This window comes from Lynx canadensis, chromosome F2 (genome assembly GCF_007474595.2).
Source record: "Lynx canadensis isolate LIC74 chromosome F2, mLynCan4.pri.v2, whole genome shotgun sequence".
NCBI classification, from domain to species: Eukaryota; Metazoa; Chordata; class Mammalia; order Carnivora; family Felidae; genus Lynx; species Lynx canadensis.
The window spans coordinates 39,277,214-39,299,551 of NC_044320.2; the positions used below are offsets into that span (position 1 = coordinate 39,277,214).

The 22,338-nt window shown below is 37.8% G+C and overlaps 1 protein-coding gene across 8 annotated transcripts in view; it reads right to left on the minus strand.

Moving 5' to 3' along the window:
* Window positions 1–537: 537 nt before the first annotated feature.
* The window catches only part of MTDH (metadherin), a 57,297-nt gene continuing 35,496 nt past the window's right edge, over window positions 538–22,338 (minus strand). For 7 of the 8 annotated variants that reach the window (XM_030304566.1, XM_030304571.1, XM_030304565.1 and 4 more), the window contains 5 exons: window positions 17,526–17,650; window positions 10,722–10,829; window positions 7,016–7,156; window positions 4,314–4,470; window positions 538–3,642 (listed from right to left, as the gene is read on the minus strand). In XM_030304566.1, coding sequence (XP_030160426.1) covers window positions 3,572–3,642; window positions 4,314–4,470; window positions 7,016–7,156; window positions 10,722–10,829; window positions 17,526–17,650 — 602 coding nt within the window. In that variant the 3' untranslated portion in view covers window positions 538–3,571. Of the gene's footprint in view, window positions 3,643–4,313; window positions 4,471–7,015; window positions 7,157–7,795; window positions 7,838–10,721; window positions 10,830–17,525; window positions 17,651–22,338 lie in introns of those variants that run through there. The other variant, XM_030304572.1, reaches the window with a different exon arrangement.

The window sequence follows — 22,338 nt, forward strand, 5'->3', positions numbered from 1 at the left end:
CTAAAGGAAGCAGGCAGAAATGCTGACAGAAGGTTTCTAGCGTGCAGCTGTCTGCGGCCAGGACGTGGAAGCCACATGTTGAGAACGGGGAGGACCAACATAGAAGGGACTTGGATTCCCGACCCTGTAGTGTCACAGCAGCCCTGCACGGCCTTCCGGACTTTTACATGCACAAGAAAATAAACTTCTCTCTTGTTTAAGTCACTACTGTTTCGGGACACAGCCACACTAATAAATAATGCCAAATCTGAGTCTAATGTCCTTAACCTAAGAAGTGGACGCAGTGGCAGTGACATCTACTGCTAAGATGACGGGAGGGTGGAAGCTGTTTCCTCACAGAGAACATCGTGTGTCACAAGCGGATATTTTACGAGGTGCTTAATTCCATAAATATTTGACTTCCTAACGGTAAAGCCTGCAAGTGCACCTATGGCTTTGGAAAGAAGCATCAAGAACATCAAAAGTAACTGCCTTTAGACCAGCTTAGGATGCAAAATGACTGAAGTCCCTTTCCCGTAAGCGAACTATAACGAGCAATTTAAACAAAACAAAAATGGTATGTTTTATTTACAATACTCAATGCATTTTACAAAGAACATATTTGCATTCCTAAGTCTTTGGAAAGTAATTCCAGTTTGTGCAATGAGTTTACAGTAAAGTCTTAAGACATCTCTTAGACATCTTAAACCTAAATTCTCAATTTTGAGAGATATTTCACACTACGTTAATAGAGGACTGTTTTTAATTAAGAAAAACTAAACTCTGTAGTTAAATATTGCCCTTCAATTATTTTTAACCCAAATACAAACTGGACTAGCCTATGAAATAATACCATTAGATTTGGATAAATTATTTTCACTGTTCCCCTCCCCTCCCCAAATGCATGCACAAAGTAAACATGGTAAATTACATTAACAACATTTTATTTCAACACTTTTTTTGGACTCTCTCAACTATTGTTTTGCTCAAGGTGGGGTCGGATAGGTAGAATTCCAGTCTGGGGAAAATCCTAAACCCTGCTCCAGAACAGGAAAGGATTTGCAGTAAGTATTCGGACTCCAGCCAGGATTAGAGAGATTTTTTGAGTAGGTTCTTTTGCTAATCAGAACAAGGTTCCACTTCAGGCCTGACAAAGCCTAAAGAGATCAGTTATTTCCCTATTAACAGTTTGGGGAGCATCTAATCCAAGCCTCCAAAGGACAATAGGCTCCTCTCTCTCCTCTTCTCCCTGAATCACTACCTTCATTTTAGTGCCTTCTGAGGTTGATGATGGAGAACAGTTCCTATGTTCAGATTCCAGAAACTAACTGGATGCCATACAAAGATCTTCTGGAACAGGTAAAAAGCACTGAATGATACTATAATTGTGCAAGAATTTTCATCTCATGCATACGGAAGAAAAGAAACGTATTAATTTATCACTCATAGCTGCCATCTCTTAAAACATAAAATCCATGTACTGGCTCTTGAGCTAGAGAGAAGAGACAGAGGCATCTCCACGCTGGCCCCACCTGCTTAGCAATGTACTACAACTCTCCTCAAAAGTCAGGGTCTCAAACACCCACCGTGGGGGGTCATACAGAAGATACTAAGCTGGAGAAATAAAGACCAACATTGGACATGGCTGACAAAATTCTAAGACAAAGAAATGGTGAGGTAGAGTTGAGAGAGTTCAACTGAGTTTTCTGAGCACAGATCTTTTGGCACATTCTAAAATTATACAGACCCCTTCTCAAATTCTCTCCTGTGACACCTTTACAAAGTGCTGGCAACTTAGGAGTCCTTGGATCTATTGAGGAAACTTCTATGTAAAGCTAACAGAATAAAGTCATTTGAAGAAACGAACTCCTGGCAGTTTAGCTTACTTACCCCAGTGTTGAAGCAAATAAAAACAATGCTATCCATTTGCTGAATTTATTTAAACAAATCAATTTAGAAATATCATAGAATTAAACAAAACTTCTCACATGTAAACATACTGCCATGTTCCTGAAACAGATGTTAACACCTGATAAAAGTTAATAACCGCTTGTTAGGAAAGCTGTCCATTAATAAGGCCAGTCTTCAGCAAAACTAAAACCATTTTGTTTCTTTAGCTTTCCCAGTATGACAATGCAATACTATCAAAGCACAATCAGATATAATAAAGACAAGATTGGATGGACAGATCGGTACCATTGGTTACGCTGTTAAACAGTTTCGTTCTTGGCGCCACATAAAAACGAGCCAATCACATCAAATAAATCATGGCTTTTTTTTCTTTATCACAACTCACTAAGTGATGTTAATTATGGTCCTTGTCAAACACGTTTGGTAAAGGCTATTTACAGTGTACATGGCTGAGCATGCACTATTTATAGGTACAAAGATGCCTGCCAGTTTATTACAAGAGAATTACACAGTGCCTGAAAATGGTGAAGCATCTCACACATCATTTAAATCAATAGTTTCAAGCAGAAAACGTTCCTTGTTTGACCACAATTGCAATAATTACATGAAAATTCTTATAAAAACACGAATCTCCCTCAAGAAATTGATGCATATTCTACGCACTATAGGTTAAGGCAGTAAAAAAATGTATTCCTGATAACTGGAGGTCTTGACAATGTCAATTAAAGCTGTCTGACTCTAGTTTTTCATTCTCCATCATATACTCAAAGTTCTGTCTGCATAACTAATTCGTGAAAGATTTCACTTCTAACATCGGAAATGGATTAGCAATGAAGAAGAGCTGACGTTGGGAAAAAGTAACTGCTAAGGAAAGGGGAAAACGTTAAGTCGGACTTTGCCTAGAAGTTTTCAAATCCTAAACAAGAGCATTATTTGTGAGTCTGAGCCTTAAAAGTATAAAACAAATACATATAGTTTACCTTTCTTAATTTAAAATATACTGAACTTTGAACAATTCAAGTAATAATGTAAGACTATCAAAAATAACTTCATAAGCCATACAAGCATCAACTGCATGTTCAATGTTTTAATTAAGAACTTTTTAAAAATTGTAAACTAAACCATGAGTTTAGTTAACAAATGATAAATGACCTTTTATTTGCACTTGTGATTCCTTTAATACAAATTGCTACCAACATATATGTAAAGATATGGCAGATTATGCATTTGATCAAAGCACTTTGATTTAAGCATAAAACAGATTCAAATGGTTTTAAGTTCCGTGCATAAGATCCAAGAGGCCGCCTACCAATTTGTAGGCAACCCTCTTTCTAATCAGAATCCTTTATTCCTCAGCTGCACATGAGACAGGGCACAATCTGTTGTAAACAGGGCACTGCTGTAAAACCAGGGTAATATTCTTAAATTAAGATCGTTCTTGTTCAATTGAAAAGACTTTCCCCAAGTGTCTTCCAGCACTGTAGTATATTCTGCTGACCTCTTAATTTCATAAATTAACTTTCCTTTGATTCCATTTTTATGGTGGTTGTTTTCACAGTTTTGTTTTAAAAATTGGTTTAAATTTATATAAAACTCTGTACATGTTCACAAATTATTGCATAAACAGCATAATCTTCCAGACAGTGTTTACAAACACATGTCCAATGCAGGAAAAATATATTCACGTTTCCCGTCTGGCTTTTTTCTTCTTTTTTATTTGTTTGGGAGATTCCCAGCTAGTTTCAGACTTGGCTAAGAGGAAAAAAAGAAAGAAAAAACAGGAGAAAATACTGTTATGTCTCAAAAATATCAAAGTACCATCAATGAAAACATGCTTTGAAATCCACTAATGACTCTTCAACCTTTATGTGTAACTTCTCAAGTCCCAGTCACATGTTTTTAGGTTATTCTATGGCTACCTTCCCCTTTTCCTTTGAATGACAATGTATTATTTTGTTTAATCACATGAAAAGTACTGCACCGGTTTTGATCTAGAAAACCCATCATTTAACATGGCATTACCCATCTAAGTAATGAAAGTGAAAATGGGCAAAATGGATACTGAAGGTAGCTAAAGGGAGGAAAAGGGGACAGAAGGCACAGGACAATTCACAGCAGTCCCAAGAACATGTGCACAGAAAAAGGGAGGGACCAGATGGACAAGGGCATGTCTCAAGCCCTCCGCTATGTCCCTGGACACCCAGTCTCTCCTGGGGTGATTTCAGCCTCTTGACCCTCATAACTGACTGAGGTCCACAAGATGCCAAGGAATCTAGCCTGTGCAAAGGAAGGAAGGGCTGCTCTATTAATCTCTATCAGACTTCCAAGATTAGAAGTCTAAATATTTCAGACTTCTAAGAAATTAACTTTTATATAAACAGTACAGAAAACATACAAAAGAACTAAAAAGGAGAATTACTTACTCTGTGAAGGAGGCACACTATTTTGCTTAGTATTTGACTTGGATTTATCTGTTTCTTGTAGCATCGGTGGCACTTGGGAAGAGCTTTTGTCAGAATCACTTTTTGATAAAATAACAGATGGCTCGGTAGAAACAGCAGGTGGAAGAGTCTTGATAGGCTATTTTGGAATAAAATTACCTTAAAGTCCTCTGTAAAAAGTTTCATATAAAATTAAATATCAAAGTAATACCAAGAGGCTGCTGAGGAGCAAGTAAATACTAAAATGATTTCCAAAGAATTTACTAGCAGGAGGGCTACAACTCGTGCATGCCCTCTAGTGGCATAACCAAGTAAACGTTTACCTACAACATCCATGAATAGAGGTGGAGATAAAAAGGGATGAAAAGCACAGAATTACAAGATGTTTACTGAATCTCAAGTAGGAGCGAATAATTCCATTTTCATGAACTTTTACATTTTCCTGTTCATTAGAAATAGGACGATTTGATGTTTCAGTGATTCAATGGTTTGTCCACTTCTCACCAACTCTCAACTCCTTGAAACTTTTTCATGTGAAAGACAAAGAAAATAGCTCCTTTCTGAACTCCCAGTAGGTGATACCACCCCCTTCTCTGCTTCTGGAGATGTAAGGGTTACTCAAACAGAGCAGCAACAGCTTGTTTCCCATGCAAGGGCAAAGACAGCCTATGTGGTCTATGCTAGCCTAAAACACTAGCAGACTAGGACTACTAGTCCTTCTCCATGAAAGTAAGTAGTAAAACTCATGTTCAAATCTTCAGAGTTTTATCCATTCTGGCAGTGAAATCATAATGTTGAGGGCCTAGACTCTTACTGCCTTGCTTCTCCTCTCCAGCCTGGAAGCAGAAAGGAGGCAAATTAACTGATTTGCCTCAGTGAGGCCTAACTGTTAATGGACGGTCAGGAGAGGCAGTATTTGGAGCGCCTGGAGGCTGGAACAGACGAGCAGGAGGTCAAGTCACCCTTTAGCTTTGCTTACAAATCCTGACTCTGAATATCGGAACAAGGGTAAGAAACATCACTATGTTTCTCTTGCCTCTCATTCTTCCAGGCTCTCTGGGTGTAAGAAAGCTCAATGGAAAAGGAAACAAGAGGAAGCTGTGTGTACCCCAGAAATTACTAGGATCCCTTTCTTCTATTTTAGGTATCTGAAGCTGCATTTGTCTTGGTTGGTTCAGCTTTCTTAATGTTCTATTTACTTCATACCCAAAAGTTTTAGTACTTATTTCCAGTATTCTCCCCTTTATTCTCTCACTTAATCTATGTTAAGTCACAGAGGGACTCAAATAGTCTTTACAAGATGGCTTCTGAAAATGACTTTCTAACAACATCAAAATGTCAAATGACCTTCTGCAACCCTATTATTAAACCTATGCATGTACTGAGATTGCAGCCTTTCATCTCAAAAGGGAATTTTCCTCTTAGGGAATTAAAATCCAAACAGGAAGTATGGTTAAGATTTTATTTTAGTACAAGACTGTTACAAATTATTTCTTTTAGTGGTAACACAGGTTCTTTTTTTTTTTTTTTAAAGGATTTTATATTTAAGTAATCTCTATACCTACAACCTTGACATCAAGAGTCACATGCTCTACCAACTGAGCCAGCCAGGCATTCCTGTAACTCAGATTGTCTAAAGCTGTTTCATTAAATATGTATGTTCCACAAAGGCTGAGATTGTTTTTTTGTTTTTTTTTAAAGTAGGCTCCATGCCCAATGTGGGGCTTGAACTCACGACCCTGAGAACAAGAGTTGGATGTTCTACTGACTGAGTCACCCAGGTGCCACAAAGGCAGAGATTTTTATGTTTTGTTCTTTGATATATATCCTTTGAAATAGCGTGTGGCCCATAGTAGGTTCTCAACAAGTTTTTTGAATGTCTATATAAATGAACCATGAAACTCCAGTATACGATTTCATATATTTGTATATAACTTACCTTATGAGAAATCAGATTAAAATTTTTCTTAAATGTTTGTTTAGTTTTGAGAGAAAGACAGAGCGTGAGCAGGGGAGGGGCAGAGGGAGACACAGAATCCGAAGCAGGCTCAAGGCTCCGAGCTGTCAGCCCAGAGCCCGATGTGGGGCTCGAACCCATGAACTGCAAGATCATGACCTGAACCGAAGTCGGACACTCAACCGACTAAGCCACCCAGGCACCCAGAGAAACAAGATTTTAAAAAGCTATAATCTTTATGTCACTGGCTTAGACCTTTTATAAAATGGTCCTTTCTGACACCTCAAAATTTTCTACCAATAGCACATATTTCAAGAATCTGTCCCCAAAATGTACATAAATGTCCCATTTTGAGAGGTTGGATCACAGTCCTATTATATATTATGCACTGGCTTTTATGGAAATGCAACCAGCTGCATTTTCTCTAGCAATCTATTCCTTGTATGTCTAGATACTTAACAGGAGAAAATACAGTCCAGTGGTTCTGGTCTCACCACTGATAGTTCTGAGACTTGGGACAAGTTATTTAACTTCTCCAACCTCATTTATATAATAGATCTCAGCTTTCTGGAAGGTTGTTTTAAGGGCTAAATTAGTGTCTTTAAAATGCTTAGCACTTTAAAATAGTGATTAGTAATGCTTAGCACTCAGTACTTCGATAAAATATGAGTTATGGCACAATTTTCAAGTCATCAAAATTTTACTCCTTAAATATTAAAAAACTTACCTGGCTATTTTTGATGAGTGCTTCAGCTGGATCACTAGTGCTTATGGTCTTCAAAGAAAAAGCTTTTTCCTGTTTTGGACGGACTTTAGAGGTATTCACTGGAAGCTCTTCTCTAATCTCTTTTTCTAATTCTTCCGTGTCCTACAGAGAAGAGTAGTCATTAGATGATATGAATCACTTTTTTACTAATTAAAAATCTACTTGGTTGGTGCTATTAATGTCCAAAAGATATTCCAAGAAAATAATTTCACATCAGTAACTGTCCAAATGGCTTAATAGAGCATATAAAAACAATCATTCGGGCGCTTGGGTGGCTCAGTCAGTTAAGCATCCCACTCCAGCTCAGGTCGTGACATCACGGTTCACACGTTCGAGCCCTGAGTTGGGCTCTGTGCCAACAGCTTGGAGCCTGGAGCCTGCTTTGGATTCTGTGTCTCCCTCTCTCAAAAATAAGTAAACATTAAAACAATTTTTAAAACAATCATTCAAAGATTTAAAATACACAGGTACATTTGGAACAGTCATCATCCCTGCTTTCTCCAGGGACTTAAATCAACTGTGAATTAAAAAACAATACACTCCCATCTTCAAATGCAAACCATTCTAATTTACTAAACCAATTCAAACAAAATAAACTAGAAATTTTTTCTTTTAAAAAAGCACAGTTAATCAGGTGATACTTGAACTAAGTATACTTTAGAAATAACATTTCACTTAATGACTTCTTCAAGGAACAAAATATTTGTACCTCAGTGCATTCTGTAGGTAAGTTAGGCTTACCTAGTAGAAAGGACAGTTCAGTTCTGGCCTGCTGCAGTCTGCCTGCGCAATGTCAAGGACAAATCATTTAGTTTCCCTTTAGCTTCCTCAACTATAAAATGAAATGTGCCTACATAATTTCTAAGGTCCTACCTAAGCTTTAACATTTCTATTCTTAGGCCTTTGGACTTTAAAAAAGTTTCAAAAAATACTTCTACAGCACATTACATGCTTAGATATGTGAAATAAACATAACTTGAATATGTTAAATAGGACCATCATTGTTAATTGTATTGTTCTTTAGCCAACACATACATATGAACACCTGGCTAGGATGATCTTGAAAGTCTTCTTCCAATACTGATTATTTTATAAAACTTGTTCAGGATGGTAGTGAGTTTAGACAATAATTCAAAATTGTATTGTGAATTTATTTTTTTTTTTAATTTTTTTTTTCAACGTTTATTTATTTTTGAGACAGAGAGAGACAGAGCATGAACAGGGGAGGGGCAGAGAGAGAGGGAGACACAGAATCGGAAACAGGCTCCAGGCTCTGAGCCATCAGCCCAGAGCCCGACGCGGGGCTCGAACTCACGGACTGCGAGATCGTGACCTGGCTAAAGTCGGACGCTTAACCGACTGCGCCACCCAGGCGCCCCTGTATTGTGAATTTAAATTGAATGAGTAGCTTTGGGTATGTGTGTAATATTTGCCATCTGTGCAAAATTAACGTGAAGACATCAGTTACTTTCATCCTAAGCTGCACTGTAACTAATGGTAAAGAAGCCCGCCAACCACATACCCACAATTAAAAAGAACAAATTCCAAAATGTATTACGGATAGGATGCTATACACTATGTACCTGACACAGAATTTTATGGATAGCTCATTTAATTCTCAAAGCAGCTATGCAGTTAAGTCACGTGTGCAAAGTCAAACAAACAAAAACAAGTAGTAAGGCAAAACTGAAATGTGAGTACAGATCTGACTCAAAAGCCCGTATACTTACTTCTCACTGTATTTGAAAACAGATCAAACATTTGAAAAAGGAGTATCAGAATACCAAAATAATGTTCACAAGTTCATGACCTTTAGCCAGTAAACTGAAATTTACAGATTACATCTATCCCACAAAACTTCTTTTATAAATTTTTTTTTTTTTTTTTTCAACGTTTATTTATTTTTGGGACAGAGAGAGACAGAGCATGAACGGGCGAGGGGCAGAGAGAGAGGGAGACACAGAATCGGAAACAGGCTCCAGGCTCTGAGCCATCAGCCCAGAGCCCGACGCGGGGCTCGAACTCACGGACCGCGAGATCGTGACCTGGCTGAAGTCGGACGCTTAACCGACTGCGCCACCCAGGCGCCCCCCACAAAACTTCTTTTAAAAGGAACTCACCTAATCCACAAAAGAGAAAAAAACAGGCTAAGTAAAGGCTATCCTAGAAATCACAGAAATCTAAGAAAAGTTTGGCTAAATAGATTTCAGACAGTATCACTAACAAAAGGTAACTGTCAATAACATTTCTCATCAACTAGCTCAGCTAAGAGAAGCACTCCTATTAGTTTTTCATATCCACTGATCTCAGTCACGTTAACTTTACTAGTGAGAAAAAACGAATACTGAAAACAGATTGGGGTCATTTATAACAGGTCACGTTTCCCTCAACAAAAATTACCAAACCCGTAATTCCTTAAAAACCCATGCAGCAACTTTCCCCAAAGAGAACGATAAACAGGAAAATTCTTTGTAGGCTATCTTCCAGAAACTCTGGCTATCTCCTACATTTAAAGGAATGAAAACAATTAGTCACAAGGTTGTAAGTAAGGAACAAGATTTTCTAAGTTGTAAGGTAATGGTGATGGAACTTTCAAAGAGAAACCCATGCAGACTTCTAGTAACCTAGTGTGTTTGAAATTATAAGAACTTTGTTTTCATCTATATTATAATCTAAACATTTTACCCAAATAGGAAAGACCAATGAAGAAGGAAAATGTAGGGGTGACATAAATAGAAAGTTTCTGTTAGAAGCCAAACGAAAAGGGAGTAAGTGAAACTGGGTGCAAACGCAGGGTAAGGTTCTGCCCAATTGTTCTAACTGTGCTAAAATTCCTTTTTTAAAAATTGTATATGCGGGGCGCCTGGGTGGCGCAGTCGGTTAAGCGTCCGACTTCAGCCAGGTCACGATCTCGCGGTCCGTGAGTTCGAGCCCCGCGTCGGGCTCTGGGCTGATGGCTCAGAGCCTGGAGCCTGTTTCCGATTCTGTGTCTCCCTCTCTCTCTGCCCCTCCCCCGTTCATGCTCTGTCTCTCTCTGTCCCAAAAATAAATAAACGTTGAAAAAAAAAATTAAAAATTGTATATGCTTTTTTAAAAAAGTTTATTTATTTTAAGAGAGAGAGAGAGCAGAAGCAGGGGAGAGGCAGAGAGAACGGGAGAGAGAATCCAAGCAGGCTCCGTGCTGTCAGTGCAGAGCCCGACACGGGGCTCGAACTCACAGACTTTGAGATCATGACCTGAGTGAAACCAAAAGCTGGATGCTCAACCAACCAAGCCACCCAGGCGCCCCATAACTGTGTTAAAATTCTAATTTGCTGAATCCCAGTTACTCAAAAGAAGTTTCTGTCTGTGAGCAACACTGCATCTCCTTTTCCATTCCACCCTAATATAAACCAAAATGCATCTAATTTAATTTATTTACCTTGGGTTTACACCTTTGGTGTGATTTTTCCCCCCTTTGGTACGATTTTTTCAGAGCAATACAGTTTTATTACGGTAGGATATATAAGATCTTTAAAAGATTCTGTGACTTTTCGAATACTTTGCAAGTAAACCCGAGAGCTCATATTGTGTCTTTTATCTCTACATATACTTTGGATCTGCATGTTCTTTTCACATTTCGGCAGTAGGTGCTTTATGAGTCACATCTGTTGTTTTGATGCCCTACCTGTGCAGGAGAGTTCTCGTCACCTTGCTTCTTCTTTTTCTTTTTTTTCTTTTTAGATTTCCCAGTTGGAAGAGCTCCCTCTCCCTTTTCCTTGTCATCATCTGAAACCTGATGTTAAAAGCAAAAGTATTAAAGTGAACCAATTGGTTAAGTTTTCATTATTCAGAAATTATGGCATAATCTCATTCATTAGGCTCAGTCTTTATCTCGTAAATTCTAAGCAAGAATTAGTAAGGAGTAATAAAATGGATCTAAAATTGTGTATTAGAAAAGAACAAAGTAAAGAGAACTTCATTCTCCTATTGTCTACGATAGACCACTTTTTGTTTTTTTTACATCTTTCATCACTCACTGCAAGACAAATTAGAGGGCTGTGCAAACCTTGGTTTTTAAAACTCACTGGATAGGTAATTCTGTTTTGTTTCAGAGTTTAAATGCAGCACTATGTGCAATAAAAATGAATTTGACTCTGCTAAGAGAAAGACAAGCTCCAGAGTAGGAGAAAATATTTGCAAACCACATATCCAACAAAGGATTTGTATCTAAGACTATATAAAGAAAATTCAATAGTAAATACTCCAATTAGAAAATGTGCAAAAAATATGAACAGACATTTCATGAAAGAGGACATACAGATGGCAAAGAAGCACATGGAAAGATGTTCAACATCATCAGCTATTAGGGAAATGCAAATTAAAGCCAAAATGAGTTCACTACATTCCTATCAGAATAGCTAAAATAAAAAACAGTGATGGCAGCAACCGCTGGCAAGGATGGAGAGAAATATGATCACACATTCATTGTAGGCGGGAACGTAAAGTGATACAGCCACTCTGGAAAATAGTTCGGCAATCTCTTAATATATTAAATATGCAACTACCATAGAACCCAGGATTATACTCCTGGACATTTATCCTAGAAAAAGGAACACTTATGTTCACACAAAAGCCTGTACACGAATGCATAATAGCAGCTTTATTCACAACAGTGCCAAGCGAAGAACAATCCTAATGTCCTTCAATAGGAAAACAGTTAAACAACCTGGGGCATATCCAGACTATGACTACTAAGAAGTAAAAGAACCAAGTAACGATACGTAACAATCTGGATGAGTCTCTAGAGAATTATGCTCGGTGAAAAAAAACCCCAACAGTACAAAAAGGCTGCATGCTATATTATCCTATTCCTAGAACATTCTTGAAATGACAAAATTATAGAGATGGAAACAGATTACTGGTTGCCAGGGGTTACAAGGGGGTGGTGACAGGAAGGAAGAAAGGGTGGCTATAAAAAAAGGGAAACATGAGGGATCCTTACAGAATGGAAATGTTCTGTATCTTAATTGCATTAATGCCAATATCCTAGTTGTGATACTGTATTATAGCTTTCCAAGATGTTATCACTGGGGGACACTGGGTAAAGAGTACAGAGGATTTCTCTGTATCATTTCTCACAAGTGCTTGTCACTCTACAGTTACCTCAAAATTAAAGATTTAATTTAAAAAATCGATTTTGAGTGGTGCCTGGGTGGCTCAGTCAGTTACGTGTCAGACTTTGGCTCAGGTCATGATCTCCAGATTTGTGAGTTCGAGCCCTACGTTGGGCTTTGCACTGATAGCGTGAAGCCTACTTTGGATTCTCTGCCGTCTTCTCTCTCTGCCCTTCCCCCACTAGCGTTCTCGCTCAAAAATGAACATTTAAAAAAATTGAATCTGAGCTGGAATGTCACTGAAAACAACATTCTGCGTGATTAAAATAGTGAATTAGAACTGTTAAATTGGTATCCATAAGATCCTTTCAAACATACCATGAAGTTGACTTTTCTATGAAAAAGTGCTTTTTGTGTCTTCTGCACAGATGAAAGCCAAGATTCCTAGCCTACCCTTACAGGACGAGATGATGGGGTGACTACTATTTGTCTGCTCAGCAGCATAGTCATTAGGATGATTATGGAGGTCTCATGAACCACCAAATAGTTCACAGAAATTACTAGCAAATGGAAAAACAAAACCCTATACAAACTTAGCTAAGAGATTTTCAGTCCAAGTTGGTTGCCAGCTGCGGAGAAACCTCCACAGAAGTTTTCACCACAAGCTCACAGTGATTAAAACACCACGTGCAAAAAAATGCATCCTCTGAAGGATATTCAGGTCCCAAGGACTCTGGGCAGTCTGCTTCTTAGCCAATTAAAATCCAACCATAAAGGAAATATAGTTCCTCATGCCTAAACACTATTTTTGTTTATGGGGGAAAGGCTGAAACCAACTCCATACCATTTTTAACTCCTATGAAAGAACTTTTGACAAATTTATTTTAGACTAATTGAAAGTAAAAGACATTACTGATAAACTTAAAATTCCTTTACACCCCCTTTCCTGATCCCATTCCCACACTACCTCCCCTAGGGGTAAACCATTTACCATGAACTTCTTTCATGTCCATTCCATCAAGTTTTTTATAAATTCAGGTGTGTTTACACACACACAAAATTTACACAAACGGTATCATATTGTATCTTTCTGTAAACCTGTCCTCCATCATTCAGCATGTTTTTTGAGATTTTATTCATGTTGACATTAATGTACCTTATTTCACTGATTTTTAACATCTAATATGCAACTGTACAGACCTATCACATTTTAGTTCTCCATTCCTCAACTGATGGGCATGTAGATGGTGTCCCATTTTTACTAAGAAATATGAAAGATGATCTCTGAATACACTCAAAAAAAGAACTGCTATGATATATGATAGTCTTCATTCCATTCAGTGGTTCTACTCTGTAATTCTGATGATAAGGCACAAGGAAGTTTCAGTTAGAGAAATATATATATATATATTTTTAAAAAATTTTTTTTTAATGTTTATTTATTTTTGAGAGTGAGACAGAGTGTGAGTGGGGGAGGAGCAGAGAGAGGGAAACACAGAATCTGAAGCAGGCTCCCGGCTCTGAGCTGTCAGCACAGAGCCCGATGCAGGGCTCGAACTCACGAACCGTGAGATCATGACCTGAGCTGAAGTCAGACACTTATCGACTGAGCCACCCAGGCGCCCTGAGAAAAGAAAGAAAGAAAGAGAGAAAGAAAGAGAGAAAGAAAGAGAGAAAGAAAGAAAGAAAGAAAGAAAGAAAGAAAGAAAGAAAGAAAGAAGGAAAGAAAGAAAGAAAGAAATATATATATACATTTTTTTTTTAAACATTTATTTATTTTTGAGACAGAGAGAGACAGAGCATGAACGGGGGAGGGGCAGAGAGAGAGGGAGACACAGAATCGGAAGCAGGCTCCAGGCTCTGAGCCATCAACCCAGAGCCTGATGTGGGGCTCGAACTCAGGGACCGTGAGATCATGACCTGAGCTGAAGTTGGACGCTCAACCGACTGAGCCACCCAGGCGCCCCCCGAGAAATATATTTTTGATTGTACATTCACTAAACATTCAACAAATATCAGAATGGTTACTATGTGTTAAGGTACTATTACCAGGAAGCTTTTTTCCCTAATAGACTTTATTTTTTACAGCAATTTTAGGTTCACAGCAAAAGTGAAGACAGAGATTTCCATATACTCCCCCACCTCACATGCACAGCCCCCCACTATCAATACTCCCCCTACCCCCCCCCCCCCAGAGTGGTACATCTGTTACAATAGAGGAGCCTACACTGCCTTATTATTACTCAAAGCCCCTACAGGTTACCTTCGGGTTCACTCTTGGTGTTACACATTGTACTGGTTTGGAAAAAATGTATTATGACACGAATTCACCATTACAGTGTCATACAGAGTAGTTTTACTGCCCTAAAAACCCTCTGTGCTCTGCCCATTCATCCCTTTCTCCCTCTAACCCCCTCAACTTTCATATTACCTGTTAATTGTCGCCCTCTACATTTATTTACACACTTAGTAATAAATCCCATTACTACCTCTTCCTTTCTCTGGTCTCTAAAGATCAGAGGTACTACCATCCTATCAAAGGTCAACCCACAATCCACTCATGCCTAAGGTTCCCCCACCTCTACTGCCAGGATCTTACTCTATTAGCCAAATCTCTTATTTATGTGTAACTTTTACTTTGTTCTAGACCCTTTCTCTTTGCATCTACAGTAAAGCAAGGGCTGACAAACCACAAATCTAGCCCAATGCCAGTTTTTGTAAATAAAGTTCATTTCTAAATTGTCTGTGGTTGCTTTTACACTGCTGTATGAACCTTTAATAAAAAGTTTACCAACCCCTGCACTAAAATCTCTCTTATCATGAAAGCACAAACAACCTCCAACAAAACCCTTCCTGGTACTAGAGTTTCACTGTCATCCACTACCTCTCCTCCATTCCTATCCTTACTTACTTTTTAAAAAAACACATTAAAAAAGCATACTGTTTTCTAACCCTCATTTACTCAACTTACTGCAATATGGTTACTATTCTAAGATTTCTAATGAAACTGGTCTTTTATTTTTAATGTTTATTTTTGACAGAGAGAGACACACACAGAGTGTGAGCTGGGGAGGGGGAGAGAGAGACAGAATCTGAAGCAGGCTCCAGGCTCTGAGCTGTCAGCATAGAGACTGGCGCGGGGCTTGAACCCACGAACTCTGTGATCGTGACCTGAGCTGAAGTTGGATGCTCAACCAACTGAGGCCACCCAGGCGCTCCTCTAATGAAACTGCTCTTAATTACCAGACAGCAAATGCTTCAGCCTCTTGTGACCCAGAACTCTCTTCTCTCAGTCTCTTTCATGCGCTTTTGTTTCTTCTTAAAAGTTGGAGGAGTTTCCCTTTCCCAGATTCCTATTCATCCCACTGCGCTTTTCAGGTCTACAGACTTTTCCTAGATATTTCATGCACCCTCAAAATGTTTAACAACCATATGCTTATAACTTCCAAACACAGACCTTCTCCCTAAACTTTAACCTGGTATAAAACCAACTTCTCTTAGGCATTTCTACAAAACACTTCGTATTTAACATAGTCCAAATGGAACCAACCATCTTTTCCCCCAGTCAACTAGCTTTTGCTCCCGTATCTTCTCTGTTGGGAACACTACTTCCACCTTCCTTCCCAGTTACCCAACCTAAAATCCTGGAAGTCTTTCGATGACTCTTTCTCCATTCAATTCTAATCACATGTCCTGTGGATTTTTTTTCAATCAATCAGTCTATTTCTTTATTAAGTAGGCTCCATGCTCAGCGTGGAGCCCAATGTAGGGCTTGAACTCACAACCCTGAGATCATGACTTGAGCTGAGATCAAGAGTTAGATGCTTTCACTGACTGAACCACCCAGGCACCCCTATTTCAATTTATTATTTTAAGTCTGCCCTGTATTCTGTATGCCATTCTTTTTTTTAAAGATTTTATTTTTTTAAGTAATCTCTACAACCAACATGGGGTCTGAACCTACAACCCCGAGATCAAAAGCTGCAAGCTCCAATGACTGAGCCAATGGGACCCCTCTGTGTACCATTCTTACCATTACTGTCCCGGACTAACTAACCAACCTCTAACCTGGCCTTCCTACCTTTATTCACATATGCCTCTACTCCTTTTTTTCTACACGGGCTGCCAGTAGAATCCTTCCATCTTAAAATCCCTCCATTATTTATAGCATAAAATCTAGGTTTTTAAATGACGTTCAAGAACTTTTAGCATCTGGTCCATGCCTCTCTTCTCCAGTTTAATTTCTGACCACTCTTTGTTTCACATTCTGCTTTCACCTCTAGGATGCTTTTGCTAAAACTTCCAAGTGCTTCTGTAATACCTGGCACAAACCGTAACATTACGTTCACCCACTGATATGCCTGTCTTCTTCCTCTCCTCCCTAACTAGACTGTAGGCTCTTTGAAGGCAGTAACTGTGTTTTATCTTGTTCCTCCACTAGCACAATACCTGACTCGTGGCAGATGTTCAATTAGTAATTTGTTGAATGACCCTATTACCTTCAGAGCCTCTGGACTTTCCAACCTTATTCCTACAACCAACCAGTTGCAAAGTTTGATCAGTAGCTTTAGGACTTGTAAATTACTTCCATTTATTTTTCAAAGCTCTCAGTTTAGTTAATTATCTCCTACCCAATTCATGTAATTGCCTCTTTAACACTTACCCCAAAATAGTACAAAATAGCTTCCCAAGCTTCTTCTCTTTCTCCTGTATCCAGCCTAACTTTCCTAACCCTAGTGATGGTTAGGTTATCCCTAGTTTAAAAGCTGTCAGTAGGTTCTAATCACTTATAGAATTTCATAAAAATGTGGCAAGGTATGTATCATTCATTTATTTACTGAGTGCCAAGCATGTTGCTAGAGCTACAAAAATAAAAACTTCATGGTTCCTTTCTTTAAGGAATATGGCCTACAAGGGGAAGATCCTGTCATTAATGGATTCCACACATGTGTAATGTTTACCTCTCCACTAAACTGTTCACCTATCTTCCTGCCTTGACACCTTTTTCGTGGTGTTCTCGTCATGAGCCTTCCTTACTCTTTCATTGGCAACCGTTCTGTTCTTCTCTAAACACACTTAGTTGCTGTTATAATATATCAACTATTATAGTAATTCTGATAAGAGAAAAGAACTGTGTTTTCTTATCAGTGCCTAATAGTGCTTTCCACATATTAGAATCCTCAATAATTTGTGGAAAGAAAAAACAGTGATATAGAGAAGGCATGCAGGCACAATGATTAAAGCAAGTATGATCAGAATGGCTCAGAAGCAATTCTACCACTGGATGTGTTTATGATACAGAATGTACCCTCCAGTAATTCTAACATAGTTGGGTGCACAGAGAAATAGACATAACCGCCAATGCCTTTACTCACTTTTTGATCATCAGGAATTGGTTCCTGGGACTTTAGAAGTGAAGCTCTTTCTTCATCTACCCAATTTCCCCACTCTTCTGCTGGAGCATTCCAATCAGAGCTGGGATCAGCAGAAGACAGACCATCTAAAATTTAACAGTGTGAATTAGGTATCTATCATTTCTGCCAAAAACTAAAATGCAAAAACTAAAGTTCCTTATGTTGAACTAAGTTGTAACTATAAACTATTGTTCTTCCTTCTTTCTCCCAAGCATATTTTAAGAGCTAGAAGAGAACCCAGTAACATGATGGTAAAAACCTTTGTCAAACTTCTGCTAGGCACATCATATGGCTAATTAAATGGAATTTCTAAAAAATCCCAGAAAACTTAAGAATTACCCGTTTAATTCCACTCCCCCTAATTCCTTTGTTACCTATCTCCTAATTTTGCTCTCTTTTCACTGTTTAGGTCTAACTTGGTTTGGGACTTGGTCATTACAGTTTTGTAATTGACTTATTTTCTAGGGTACGGAAGTAACCAATCTTTAACAGCAGTGCCAAAATTATACTCCCACCTGTCCTTTTACATCATGTCTCCTGCCCTTTAGCAGCTTTTCAAGACTACATTCCTCTTGAAATTCACCAAGTCATGACAGAATATTTAATGTCTTCTTTCCTCTTTTTTTTAAAAAAATAATTACTTTATGACTTTTAATGGCTACAACCTCTTCCTCCTTTAATACTTAATAACTTGTACCTTCTTACATTTTCCAGATTATTCAATGCTACTTTTATTATTTCAAAATAGGCCAAGTCACTTTCAGGGTTTCTATCGTCTATTCTTAAGAATAAATTTTTATTCTAGACTCCTAGATTCCTTTCTTTCACTCCAGAGAATTTTACTTCCTTGCTTATTCTAAAAAGGGAAAAACAATCTTTGGCTTTATCCTGGTTAAGTAGCTCTCAAAGTCAATTCTTGCCCCTCTCCCTGGATTTCATAAATGCTTCCACATCTACTTCTGCAATGACTACTTATAGCCATGATTCATTCCCAGTGGTTTAAGATGATAGATATTAAGCTTTATTTCTAAATGGTTAACTAGTCATTCTATAATTGCTCCAATGAAAAATCCAATCTTTTCCCATTAATGTCAAATGCTACTTTTATTAACTAGTAAGTTTTTTCACATACACTTCAGTCTGTTTCTAGAATTTCTACCCTATTTCACTGATATATTCCTGGAATGGTGCCATATATAATTCTGTAATACCTGTTAGTAACTAGAATGACAAATCTGCCTGCATTCTTATTTTCTCTGCTATTCTTATTTTTTCATGTGAACTCCATTATTTTTGTTTAAAGGGGAGGTATTATGATACCACATGAAGGCTTTAAAACCAATGTTTTAGAAGAATATAATAATCTGGGAAAATGCTCAAAGTAAAAAAAAAAAAAGACAAAACTGTAAAACAGGATACCAAATTTATATGAAGAAGAGATTAAAGAAAATAATACATTAACAACAGATATATCTTGTCGCTGGAATTACAGGAATTTCACCTTATTAAGCACTTACTATGTACTAGAACTTGAGCTGGGCAGGTACTAGAGATAGAAAAATGAGAACAATATACTTCCTCCCCACATGGAGTTCCTGGTCTTATCTATTTAGAGGTGAAGATAGGTAAGTATAAGAGACAATTAAGTACAGAGAGAAAGATTCTATCATGGGGTGTGGAGAGGGAGAAGAGGGCTCAAACAGTAGAGAATGGAGACTGAAAACATAAGAATTTATAGTCTAGCGGAAGAAAAACACGGAACAATTGATTACAAGTATGAAGTATATTACAATAAAGGAAGATCCTTCTTAAATTTACTACCAGGAGCAGGTATCCGGAGGCAGTATTACATAGTAGTAACATAGGGGTTAAGAGCATGGACCTTAGAGTCAAACAGATTCACATCTGAATATTGGTCTGCCTCTACCACTTAACAACTATGTGATTTGGGTCAGATTTCATAATCTTAATGGGCTATATACTAACTTCATAGGAGTGCTAAGAAGATTATAGTAGATACATTTAAAGTAGTACACAGCAATGCAGTAAATGCTCAATAAATGGTAGGTGTAGTGTTTATGTATCACTGATGACATAACAATAGAAAGTCAGTTTCTAAGCTATCGGGCATAGACAACTAAAAATGTATTTCTTACAATCCTGATAAATCTCTCAATAAGATACACTGGTATGTCTTAATGTGGAAATCATTTTTATAAATATAGATGTCGAACCAATTGCTCATCTTACATTAAGCATTCATTAGCAACACCGTTAAGAGATTTGAATGTCACAGATTTTGCTTAAATCTCACAAATAAGAAATGCAGATCTGGAAAATTTCTCTTCATAAGCTAGTCTCTAAGGCCTCTTGTCAGAAAGGAAACTTTATTTTCTTTTAAAAGAAAAAAAGTCTAGACACGTGAGTGGGCAACATAGTAACATATAAACAAACTATTTTCTTAATACATACGGGTGGTGGGAGGAGATAAGGGGTAAAAATCTTGTAAAGTATTTAGTAACATTATTTTTTTAAAGGCTTATATAACCAGAAAGTCTGGGGAATGAATGTAGCCTATGATTTAACTTCTTAAAGAACATTAACAGCAGCACAAATCTCTACTGGCTTTATAAAGCTTTCTGTTGATTGTTCCAAGTTTACTGATTTTAGATTAGGTTTTTTTTTTTTAATATTAACTGGAATAAATAAAACTACTATATAAAACAACAGATAACCTAAACATAAAAGCTGTCACCAGAAGACTTCTCAACACATAATTCTTTTTTTATTTTTTAATGTTTATTTATATTTGAGAGAGAGAGAGAGCATGAGCAGGGGAGGGGCAGAGAGAGAGAGTGGGAGACACAGAATCTTAAGCATGCTCCAGGCTCTGAGCTATCAGCACAGAGCACGACATGGGGCTCGAACTCACAAGCTGTGAGATCATGACCTGAGCTGACGCTGGACGCTCAACTGACTGAGCCACCCAGGCGCTCTCTCAACACATAATTCTTAAGAGTCATGAACCCTAATATGCTAATTAAATTTCTTTCCCTTAAGGAAACGATGTAGTATGGTTTCATTCATTGTATAGTTTTTTCCACTTATAATAGAGTAACTTCTCATTTCTCAAAAGTCTCCCACAGTTTGCCAGTATCTTTTCAAAGGGCCATATTAGTGTCCTTTCAAAATGGTAAAGAATTTATCTATTTAATTTGTGTGAAAAATGTTTTAAGTTTAAGCATCTCATAACTAATCTCTATTTTACCTCAGTAAAAAAACAGCTGTCAGCTGTTTCTGACCAGAACTTACTTTAGTACTGACTTTAATAAAACAACTATGTTAGAAAGACGTTTTCTAGTGTTCAGACAATACTAACTAGCCCCACTGCATAGACTAATTTTGCCCCAAGAAGAGTATCAGCAGCACCATAGCACTTACTACTTACTGAATATTCAGGCAGTGTTCTAAATGCTATATATGTACTTTATCATTTAATTCTCTCTGTGGGAATTAACTGTGGAAGAAGAGCTACTCTTTTTACAGATGAGGAAACCGAAGCACAGAATGACTATGCACCTGTGTAAGAGCAAACCCAGGAAGTCTGTTCTTGAAGCTCATGCTCTTAACCCCTTTATATGCTGCAGCAAATTCATTCATACTCTGATGTGAATTCATAATCTCACTTTTTACAGGGGTTATGATGATGGCTGTTCCTTTACGATCAATTACAAGATTATCAGTCTTTAAAAAAATGTTATCTTCTGTACTATAGCATCTTAACTTTATACTCAAGTGTTGCCTTCTTGTCAGATGAGGTCAATGCCTCAAACAAGAAGGTCAACGTATTAATCACATCACATTGTTAAATGGAGAGCTAGTGTGTGTGTGTATACATACACATATACACACATATATATATACTTTGTGGATTAGTAATCTCAAATATTAAATCATGCATTTTATAAATTTAGAAGGAATACTTCAGTTCCCTGAATACCAAAATCAGCCACATTAAAGATAACAAAAAATAAAATTCAGAGAAAATGAGGTTGGTTAAAGAGTAACTCGGGACTTAAAAGACTGATGGGGCGCCTGGGTGGCTCAGTCGGTTCAGGGCCCGACTTCGGCTCAGGTCATGATTTCGCAGTCCGTGAGTTCGAGCCCCGCGTCAGGCTCTGTGCTGACAGCTCAGAGCCTGGAGCCTGTTTCAGATTCTCCCTCTCTCTCTGACCCTCCCCTGTTCATGCTCTGTCTCTGTCTCAAAAATAAATAAACGTTAGGAAAAAAAAAAAAGAAATTAAAAAAAAAAAAAAAAGACTGCCAACAGCCTAACAAATGAGACAGTGTGGAAAGATGGACGGTGTTTGATACTCTTTACTTTCAACAGTTCCGTGGATACACACTTTTTCTTCAGTCTTTTATTTTAGCAGTCTATGGTGTTTTTCACGTTACAAGAATTCTAAAACAGATAAAAGTGGAGTCATTCTGTCCAAGTAGGGAAGCCCAGAACCCGGAAGGCTCAGTTTTCCTCAGCTTCAGCCCAGAGCTGCCCAGATTCTTCACTACTATTCTCCTACAATCATTCCTATAAACACTCTTCACTTCTATTCTGTACCTAGCTGAGCATTCTTCTCCATAATTTACAAAAAGCTTTCACGTGCATTTATTACCACATTAAAACCTCACAACAATCTACAGAAGTAGTATGCAAGATTATTTGTTCCATTTTACAGTTCAATTAATCTAGATTCCAAGGTAAGTCTGAGCCACA